This window comes from Cajanus cajan, chromosome 6, assembly GCF_000230855.2.
Source record: "Cajanus cajan strain Asha chromosome 6, NIPB_CcT2T_4, whole genome shotgun sequence".
Classification (NCBI taxonomy): Eukaryota; Viridiplantae; Streptophyta; class Magnoliopsida; order Fabales; family Fabaceae; genus Cajanus; species Cajanus cajan.
Window position 1 is genome coordinate 5390751 of NC_138522.1, and position 11421 is coordinate 5402171.

Consider the following 11421-nt stretch of genomic DNA (forward strand, 5'->3'; position numbering starts at 1 on the left):
AAATAGACACTTCCAGCGTTCATAAGACAAAGGTGAATTGCGAGCCAGATAAATTTATTCAATTAGCTGAAGTCAGTGAAATACAGACATGTATTTCTCCTTAATGGAAACCAAAGTGTGAAGACTTGTTATAGGTTATATTTGTCTCACTAACACTGAGTTTGGCAACTATAAGTAGTTTAGTCATGATCTGCGTTTGCAACTTCAGTGATTGTATCTTCAAGACCATCATAAGTTGTCAACTAATTTAGGCATAAAATGATAAAATAAGTATATATGAAATTCTTGTAGAAAGTCCTCTTATATATGTTTTACTTACTCTGGTTTGTGTTGCATGTTACTATAAGAAAAATAGATTGGAGTTCAGTAATAGGGTTACTGAACAAGTATTCCAGCTTCAGTTTTAGTTAATTGGCTTGAAGAATTCTGTTTTTTAAAATGTTCTATAAGCTATTCCCTACCTATGAGAATATTCTTAGGACGCTACATCGTGGAGTGTTTGATTATTGTCAATAAAACTCCAAGGGTTTATGCTCTACTTTATAAAAAGTGTTGGTTTCAAGGTTCTACTAGTAGAAAAGAGGTCTCACAATTCATCTGCTTTATGTGTGCGTGTACATATGCATGTCGAGAATCTCTTTATTTTCACCTTATTTATAAAATTATTGTGAGAATTGATAACAAAGAAAAAGTCAAGGATTACTGCTAAGTTTCAAATTATTTGATAATGGATCATGTCAAGTCCCAGGTAATGATTAGAAGACATATTAAGAACATGCTGGTTAATAGGACATAATCAGGTTTCTAGCTTTTCATTGTGATCTATAAAAACTCATGAAATGGGAATGCTGGCAAACCACTTAAGAAAATACGAGTCACAATGTTCAAGGGTCTTTTGTTTGTGGACAGGATCATCATCACTATCTAGTTTGATGTGTACTAAAACTTTTTCACATTTTATGGTCTGAGGAATTCTGTCAGGTAGTTTAGAACAAGCATTATAAGAAAGGCGCTTTGGATTTTCATAATAAGCATTATAATTGCTTATTCATAAATTTTCATCTTTTATCATGCATACTGAGCATTTACTGTGAATTTGACTGCATGGAATCGATGAAGAATGCCTCAAAATCCCATCAAGGAAAATTAACAGCATTATTTTTTGTCAAATTCTTGGCATATCAGGTAGCCTCCAACAATGGAAGAAAATCCTATAACACTAATTTGAGTTGAATTGTATTCAACAAAATCCTCGGAATCCAATCATCTACAGAAGGTACTTTAGTACGTGTGCATATCTATAATTGTGCGCAAATAGTCTAATAAGGAAGTATCAATATGCATGACTGTAAAACCAGTTTATGATCATTTGTAAACATATTTTACCCTCAATTTTTGAAAACTGCCATCTCAACTGGATTAACTAGAGTTAGTTGCAATCTAAAAGAGTTAGATAAACAAACTCCATCAAACAACAGTACCAGGATGAAGATTAACTGAATATACTGCACCATTTATTTTCCACTGAAAGATGCACCTTCAATGGTACTAATCCAAAGCATAGGGGGCACACTCCTAATACTTGTATAATGTGGTGAAATAAAAGGAAAAAGAAAATTAACAAATAAAGCTAATCTATTATCTACTAGATAAAAGCATTAATTTATCGTATCTTTTAAAATATAGAAATATCTCTAATTGACCTTATCATATATAAGAAATTCAATCAGGAAAAATTACTATACTATATTGAACCTCGTTTCACAGAACAAAACGACTTTTCGCAAACAAAACTTGATAAATATCTAACCATACACACATGGTAATTGTTCAAAGGATTTTAATATTTTAATAGTCATGTACAGTATGTCAAAAAAGTTAATAAAATTACTTCTTTGGATTGATCAAGTAATTATAAAAGAAAACGTCATGGAAAAAATTACCATGTTTTGTTAAGATAGCACTTGCATTATCATAATTAAATCATTATAAGATTTTTATCCTTCCTGTGCTATTTTTTAACTGGCTTTTTATTTATTTATTTATTTATATATATATACATATAAACATGAATAATTAGCTTTATTTAAAAAATTTGAGAGGTGAATGAGAAACGGTATAAAAACCTCTCACCATGATGGCCTTAACATGCACCGCACACAGAGTAAGCTTTGAAACTCTGATCGGAGCCCAATTCTCTTAACTCAGCCACCGTTTTCCGAATCATTCAGAAAACAAACACAGAGAGCTTTTCTCAACTCAATTTCCCGCTACGCTTCATTCGCGTGTCTGCTTCAGGTGAGGCCTTTTCCTGATTCTCCCTTTGCTTTCTCTTTATCTGAATCAATGTGGTTTTGCGTTCTGGATTGCGTTTCGGTTTTCGATTCTTGATATCTGCTCCGGTAGTTGTTGATTCTATTGAATGGAAAAAGATTTAAGGGATTTTGTGTTTCGTGGTCGGTTTTTATTCATTTGATTATGTCTGTGTTTTTTTGTAACCCAAGCGGAAATACCAATGTGGTCTGTTGGAACCGCATTGCCGTGGAAACTTTGAAACCTTGAGTTTTACATGATTATAAGTCTTAAAAATTTGATTTTTATTTTTGTGTGTGTTTTTGTTGTTCGTTTTATGTGGTTCTTGTTTGTTTATTTGAAGGACTGCATGCGCGGTGATTTGCCCCTTTTTTGGTGAGAGTCTTGGGGTGTGCTTGATTTTTATTTTCAGAATCTGTTTTTGGTTTTCAAAATTCAATTGCAAAAGGTTGCTTAGGCAGCTGGTGGAGGGTGTGGAATTGAGGGAGAGGTTTAACAAGATGAAAATTGAAAAAGGAGATGAGAAAACATCTCCCAATTGTTTCGCTTTTTGGGTTTTTGAAACACTTGCTTTGGAAGCAATTTTTAAAACAGAATGGATTTTAGATGAGAAAATGATTGTTGATTAGTGTGGAATTGTTTTAGGACACAGTTTTTAAAACCAAGAAGTGAGAAGAGAATCAAACAGATTCTTAAATTTTGAATTTAGTTTTTAATTTTCCTCTTTTGTTGTTGATTGTGGATTTATTGAAGTTGTTCATTTGAAGAGCTGCATGAGCATGAATTTACTTTTAAGAGATATGAAGAAGCATGCTTTGTTTTGTTGCTATATTATTGAAATTCTCATTTGCAATTTCCTTTTACAGAGTCTGCAAGGTTTGGAACATGTTCCCTGGGTTGTGGTTGGGGAAGGTTGCAAGGGACTGAGAATGTGAAAATGTATTAGAAATCTAATATTATGATATTGTTATGCTTATTTTGGAAAAAATACAGACATTGAATTTGTAGTCACCTGATTGTTTAGGTAAAATGTTGGGAGTTAATGGATATAAATAAGCATTGGACAGAGTTTTGTTATCCATTAATCATTATTTCTGTTAATTGGTTAAGATTTATGTACGCCGTCATCACTTTGTTTTTTCTTTCCTTTGTTGCTAACGTAGTTGTATCATTTTGGACTATTTATAGGGTTTATTGGGCTTCTGTAATTGAAGGAAGCATCTTTATTGTGCACGTGGAGCTGTCGGTTCTGGGTGTAAATGATTATTGTCAGGTCCTCACTTCTTGTTGGTATCACTCTGCTGTATAAAGTAGAGTAATTAGTGGCCATTTGCAGAAAGATACTAGCTAACATGGAATGTAATAAAGATGACGCCTCAAGGGCTAAAGAACTTGCAGGGAAGATGCTTTTACAGAAGGATTTTGATGGGGCAAGAAGGCTTGCAATGAAGGCTCTACAGTTATATCCCAAACTTGATGGCCTTGCTCAATTGCTAACAACTATTGAGGTGTATATCTCTGCTGAAAAAAAAGTTGATGGAGAATTTGATTGGTACAGGATCCTTGGTGTGCAACCCTTGGCTAATGAGGAAACAATTCGAAGACGATATAGGAAACTGGCTCTTACTCTGCACCCTGATAAAAATAAATCCGTAGGTGCAGATGGGGCATTTAACCTTATCTCACAGGCTTGGAGTTATTTATCTGATAAGGCCAAGAGAATCTCCTATGACCAAAAGTACAATTCATTGGGTATATATCGTGGAAATCATGGTGGTATTCCTTCTGTACCAGCTAGTCAGAATGGTGTATATAATAATAATGTCTTCAATCCTGTGATGTTGAAATCCACATTTTGGACTGTGTGCACTTTCTGCCAGACAAAGTTTGAGTACCATAATGTTTATATTAACTGCAATCTTGTCTGTACCTGCTGTCATAAGCCATTTGTGGCTTCTGAGACATTGCCTCCACCTGGACACAGAAATATTACATCCACTTCAAGAATTTCTCAGATGAAGCAACATAACTTCAACTGTACCAGAATGGAAAGCAATCATGTTTCAGGAAGGACACCAACGTCTGCTGTCAATTCATCCCTTGGGTCAGGTCCTTTCTCTATGCCTGACAATATTTCCCGTGTACCGACATCAGCTTCTTGTGTTGCAGAAGCTCCTGGTGTTTTTAGGATGTCATCTGAGAATTTGAAGAGAAGGCGTGAAGATTCAACACCTGTCTTGAGGGATGATGTCCATTTTGGGAAAACTCATACTGCTGAGAGAACTGGTGCTGGTTCAGCTTTTCAGTTCTGTAGTTTTGGTTCAAATTCTTTTGTGAAAGGAGAAAGGCCAAGGATAATAAGGCCCATTGATGAACATAAAGTCAGAAGTGATGGTAGGGATTTGGAAAACAAAGCAGCCTCTCAAAATGAAGGAATAAACTTGGCTAATGGATTTGGGTCTCAAAAGAATAGTTTTGATACAGGAAGGGTTAATGCTGCCGGAAATTACAAACGCAATGGTGTTAGGGACGTATCACAGCTTCAACTAAGGAGCATATTGGTGGAAAAGGCACGGAAGGAGATTCTTAAAAAGCTTGATGAATGGAGTGCTTCTTCTGCATCAAAGAATTTAGACAAGTCAAAGAAAACTGACACAGACATCAAAGAGAAGAAGGGCAAAGAAAGGGCAATAACTGGTGTAAAACCTGGTCCTCAAGAATTTGTTGATTCTGAGACTGTCAGCAAGAAGTGTTTCTCTGCTGATCCAGAGCCAGAGCTGCCTGGTTCTCTCTCAATGAATGTTCCAGACCCAGATTTCCATGATTTTGATGGAGACCGCATTGAAAATGCTTTTGGCGAGAACCAGGTGTGGGCTGCTTATGATAATGATGATGGCATGCCACGCTATTATTGCTTAATTCATGAAGTAATCTCGAAGAACCCTTTCAACATGAGGATCAGCTGGCTGAATGCCAAAAGCAATGATGAATTGGCCCCTATAAAGTGGATCAGTTCTGGCTTTCCCAAGACCAGCGGAGATTTCAGAATAGGAAAGCGTGTATCCTATAGCACTCTTAATTCCTTCTCACACAGGGTTAAGTGGACAAAAGGTTCAAGGGGAGTTGTCCATATATATCCAAAGAAAGGCGACGTATGGGCTCTGTATCGAAACTGGTCCCTTGACTGGACTGAATTCACTGATGATGAAATCATACAGAAATATGACATGGTAGAGGTGCTTGAAGACTACATTGAAGACCAAGGTGTGAATGTTGCCCCACTTGTCAAGGTTGCTGGTTTCAAGACTGTCTTTCGCCAGAATGTCGATCCAAGAAAAGTCAGGAACATTTCAAAGGTGGAGATGTTTCGTTTCTCACACCAGGTACCTTCTTACTTGCTTACTGGTGAAGAGGGTCACAATGCTCCTAAAGGTTGCTTGGAGCTTGATCCTGCTGCTACACCCATGGAACTTCTTCAGGTGTTTGCCGAAGATCTGGAGCAAGAAATTGTTATGCCAACTGAAAAGCCGGTGGAAGATGAATTGAAGCAGAAAGAGAATTCCGGGGAGGATGGTTTGGTTGATAAGGGAGAAGGTTCTGATGAAGGAATGGGAGAGAAGAGAAGAAAGCCTGAGATTTTGTTTGTATATAAGCGGAGACGTCTAGGGAAAAAGAAAGAGCTGGGAAGTGGAAAGTAATGTTAATGACTGGAAGAGATTCTGTGTTCCATTATTTAGCTAGAGATAGCAGATTTAAATAGTCAACAAAACTATAGCTATAGCTTACAATCACCAATTCAACAAAACTTAGAACATCTTTTGTTGTTTTTGCTGTATATTGGCGGGGTTACAGTTTTGCATTTAGTGTTGAAGTTGCCCTCAGGACTTATTTCAGTTGTATCTATGAAACTTTCTGAAATGCCAATGTGCGCCAGTTACTAGTTTCTGCAAGCCAATAAAATTCAGCATCATTCAGTTTACCTCTTTCCACCGGAAACGTATATCTCTATTTTTCGGCTTCATTTTTTTTTAAAAAAAAATCCTGTTTTGGCCATAGCTATACAGAAGTTCAAATTGTACACCATAAGCTGCATTTTTTTCTTCTTACACCACATGCATTAAAACATATATAATTTTCAAGTTCCTCATGAATTCAGTTTCTCTAACAAATTAGAACAAGTCTTAGACCTTTTCAACACTAGTAATATATTCATTTTTTTAATTGAAAAAACAGTAGATATTAAGACTCCCTTAAACTTAAAACTTACAACTAAAAGTTCTTTCTTTTTAGGAAGCTGCCAATGTAATCTCCTCTTAGCACTAGCCTGTTATGAAGTTGTTAAGATAGAGAGAGCAAGCTTGAGATAAGGACTTTTTGTTATATAACTACATGGTTAAATTATTCTTCATGCATCACCATTAAATTATTCTATACATATTGTTTCTCTTATTCTCAATGACTCTCAATGGTTAAAATATTTATAAGCTTTTATATTTCAAAATCTTTCAAGTAAGTTCTCATTTATTAGTGGCTATTAAAATTTGTTAAATTGTAGATACTAATTTAAGAATTTATATAGATTATGGAACTCAATCAATTATGTTACAAAAGTTTGTATAACTTGAGTCCATAAACAGATAAAACATTGCAGTGATGCATAATGTTTGATGATTTATAAGGAACAAAGCAAATTTGTACACATGCAAGTACAAGGGAGTTACTTTATTTGTTTGATGGTAAATTATCTTATGTATTGTCATGAATGTGTTTCTCATCACCAAGCATTTAGCTTTGGAATTACTTTTCACATGTGAATCAGATCAGGAAGGTTTTTCTGATCATGAATTGGAAATAGTCATTTTATTTTAATTGGAAGATGTTATTATATTTTATCCTAAAACTAAAAAAATATCAGATAAGTCCATAAAAATAGAAATTCAAAATCAGATTAATCTAAAATTTAAAATATATGATTAAAATAATATTATTAATATATAATTAAGAAATAAAATGACAATAGATAAAAATTTAAAAACTTATTTAATTTTTTTATTAATTTCAATAACTAATATAAAGGCGCTTACCATTTTTTTTTAGATTGGCATATATATCATTTAAGGACTTATTTATGAATGTTTACTCTGTGTATAATGGCATGTATATTGTTTCATTTTTATATTTTAAAAATTATATTATTGAAAAAGGTCATTTCATATAACTGGGATATGTAAATTATTATTTTTCTTACTCTTCCACTTACTATAGGCTCATGGGATGAGAAAATTATGCACAAATTACGATATGATTTATTTCTTTGCTATTTTCCATACCAACTCAGATGTTAAAGAACACTACTTTTCGGCTAATTTGTCCTGCTAATTTCTCAAGATCCAAACCAAGCACTGGTGTATTCATGCACAAATGCATTGTATTGATTAGATTTTATAAGATTGTTAATACTTTAATTTACACAAGTTGCGGCCTGAATGCTTGAATAATAATAAGAGCTTTCGATGATATTTTATGTATAGTTTTCTTAAGATAATTAATAAAGAGTTTATAATGTCATTTGATGTGTTATTTTTTAAATAATAAAATTAATTTAGTGATGATAAAAAATTTTGTATGAGATTTCGAGCAATTGAGATGTATTTTTGAATTAGCATTAATTATATGCATGCATAATTGTATTATAATATGAGAGCGTTGCATGACATGTTTTTTTTTTTTTTTTATGTGATTATTCTACAATGTGCTATTTTATCCTTATATGCTTTGTTATGCATATTGTTGTCACCCCCTCTCTTTGTGTATTTTGTTTGTATTTGGGCTTAATGTAAGATATAACTTAGGAGGGAGAGAAACTTTAAGGGGCTAAACACTTCTCTTTCTTCTTCTCAAATTTTTAAGAGAAGATTCATAATCGTAGACTTTGTTTTCCTCTTCTATGAGACTTTGTAACTAGTGGTGATTCAAAGCAATTTGGAGTTGAGAATCTCGTGGTGGAGGTGCAAAGCTCAGGTTATTGGAGCTCGGAGTCCATTTCTTTTTCCTTCTCTTATTCCACCTCGGAGTAGTTTGGAGTTCTTCCCCAATTTCACTCCGTTCCGAGGTAAGGAAGGTTGGAATCTTATATTTTAGTTGAAATGTTGGGCCGTTGAATGATTTCAGAACTTAATGTTGGTAGAATTTCTAAAATTTGTAACTCTAGGGATGAATTCAAAGTGGGTTGCATGATGAAATTGAAGTTTTGATGTTCTTGATGAAAGGTTAAAATGTTGATGATTTCTTTGAGTTGTGGTTGATGCATGTTGCTTTTCCTTTGATTTTTGAGTTGTGTGCCGTGAAAATTGGAAGGTTTGAGGTTGTAGGTATAGCTTATTGCATAAGTTGAAAGAAATTGGAGATTTAGGATGTTCTTCATTGATGTTGAAAAACGTGAGTTTCACGCTGAATGTGAGAATTGGGGAATGCCTCTGAAAGTTTGAGACTTAGCATGAGATTTTGCGTTAAGCATGAGTTTCATGTTGAGCGTAGGAGCTGAGATGTCCCTCTGAAAGGTCGAGGCTTAACATGAGATTTTGTGCTGAGCATTGAGACTTAGTAAAATAAATTTATTTTCTAATTGAGTTGGTTGGTTGCTTGATGAATAAGTTGTATGTTAAAAGCTTGTTGTTTGAGTTGTTTTATGGTTAAACGATGATGAATAAGTTATAGAGATGTTGTATGATAAGGAACTTTATATGTTGAATGTTGATAAGTTATATGTTGGTCATTATTTTGTGAGTTGCTAGTTAAAATTTAAGTCAAGCAATATGTTGTGTAGTTGTGTAGGGATTTTATATGCATAATGTTGATGTGTTGTTAAGATGTATGATGAGTAAGAAGTTGAATATGAGTAATGATGATTGAGTTATGAGATGTGGAGTTGCATGTTGATTTCTTTGTTGTGTAAAAAGTTGTTGTGTTGTTGAGCTATGATGACCACCTAGGATTGAAGGAGATATTTTCAAAAGTTGCAAATCACATTGCGAGGATATTATGTTGTGGTACTTTGAGAACCAAATTTGTTGAAAACCCTTCTTAGGGAGTTGACCCTTGAAGTGAAGAACTGTATTGAGTTTCATCCAACTCCTTAGTTGATGTAGAGTAAGGTATGAAGTCGAAGGCTATCATCCTTAATTGATTACTAGAAATGTTGTGTGGTTCCTTGTGAATAATTAGTGGACTAACTCCATATGTGACTTGGTAATGCATGTCAAGGTTGTAATATGCTTATACCCTACTATACTATTCCTAACTATAGAACTAGACTTTCCTAGTTTAAGTGACGATATCTGAGAAATTATGTCTGTGTTATGGATTGATATCCAAATTTGTTGTTGATCTAGCAAGCCAAAAAATATCATTTGTATTGATTGGTTCGATAGGATCAAGTCACTTAAATTGCTCACCCTATATTGTAAGAGATCTCCTAGTTATAATGTGTGACGACGCATATAGTTGTTGTGTTGAATATATATTGTGTTGAGTTGACTGTGTTGTATATTGTGATGCTCCATTGCTATGTTGTCAAAGATGAGATGATGATGTGATGTTCCTGTGTTGTGTGTGTGTGTGTATATATATATATATATTGTTTCTTTTTTTACTCTAACTTTGCATGTTTTTTTGTGATTTGAACTGTGATGATCATACATTATATGAGAATAAGATAGGGATAGAACTGAGATGTCATAGTGGAAGCCATATAGTGGAGTTAGAGCTAGATTTTTTTATGACTATATTGGTGGTAGATTTATGTGGTAGATTTGTATAGATAGTTATAGTTGTTTGACTCACAATTGTATATTTACATTTATAGGATTATTGTATGTATATTACACATATTTGTGTAGTTGTTTCATCCTTATATGTGTGTGATATAACACATTCTATTATTTATAAGTATATGATCTTAAGTTAAATTTTCTTTTCGTTGTTAATAGTTGTACCATTTAGTGTAGGGATTCTAACATGTCGTTACACTTAATGTCATTTGCGGGATGAGATTCAATTGGAAATTGATGCTAGGGTCAAGGTTTGGAACTCAATACTTATGCTTTTGTGTTTGTCTTACTCGAATAAGATGTGACATCATGATTTAGGTATTAGTATGTGTTTTAGACCTTTTATGTATCTTTTATTACTTTTAGTTATTTGATGTAAGAAAACTTTTGTTGTATGACCTTTGAAATGCAAAACTTTATTTTTTGTTTTTAGTTTTAATTTTATAAAAAGTGTGACATCTCAAATATATGTTCATATTTATTGTATGAAAAATATTAAAAGTTGAGACAATAATTTTATTCATCAAATATTTTTATTTTAATTAGTCAAACTTATTAATTATACAAATTTATTTATTAAATTTTGTAAAAATATTATGACTAAACTAAATAATATCTTATAAGATTATTTATTAAATATTTTTAGTTTCTAATAACTTTCTCACAAATAAAAATGTGAAAGATGTATAAATAACTTATACCAAATGTAGACCCCTAAAATTGTCCGGGTCGGAAATAAAGCTTGAAGACTCTCGAAGACTGAAGAAGGATCAGCCAGAAGGACTTCCAGAAGGCCCAAGGAGGGTTCTCTATAGGTCTAAGAGGTCTTAGGATAGCTAAAAATAGAAAATAGGAGGAATTGGGACCAATACGGGCTGCTTGGGGACCAGTACGGCCTGTATTGAAGTTTTGAACTTCAATACGGCCGTACTGGACTCAATACGGCCGTATTGAAGATTTGTGAACTTCAATACGGCCGTATTGAGTTCAATACGGCCGTATTGAAGAACAAATTCTCAATACGGGCCGTATTGACCCCAGCGCCCGTATTGCTCCTATTTCCTATAAATATGGCGTCATTTGACGTCAATACACACTTTTTCACTCAGTTTTGACTCCCTCCTTGAGTATTCTGGGGTTTTTGAGCAGTGTTCTGCCCTAGAAATCTCTCTGGGAGTCGATCCGACGAAGTTCTGGAATTCTGAGCACTTAGCTTGGAGATTCGAACCTAGTCGAAGGGAAATCCTCCGGATTTCCATAGTCAAAAGTTTTTAGGAAG

At 33.8% G+C, this 11421-nt stretch overlaps 1 protein-coding gene across 1 annotated transcript; it reads left to right on the plus strand.

Annotated features, from left to right (window-relative positions):
- The first annotated feature begins 2090 nt into the window (after nt 1-2090).
- LOC109795801 (uncharacterized) lies at nt 2091-6292 on the plus strand. Its single transcript, XM_020355342.3, has 2 exons — nt 2091-2298; nt 3502-6292. Exon 2 carries the CDS (start codon nt 3666-3668, stop codon nt 6009-6011), a length of 2346 nt encoding a protein of 781 aa, XP_020210931.1. The 5' UTR covers nt 2091-2298; nt 3502-3665; the 3' UTR covers nt 6012-6292.
- The last annotated feature ends 5129 nt before the right edge of the window (nt 6293-11421 follow it).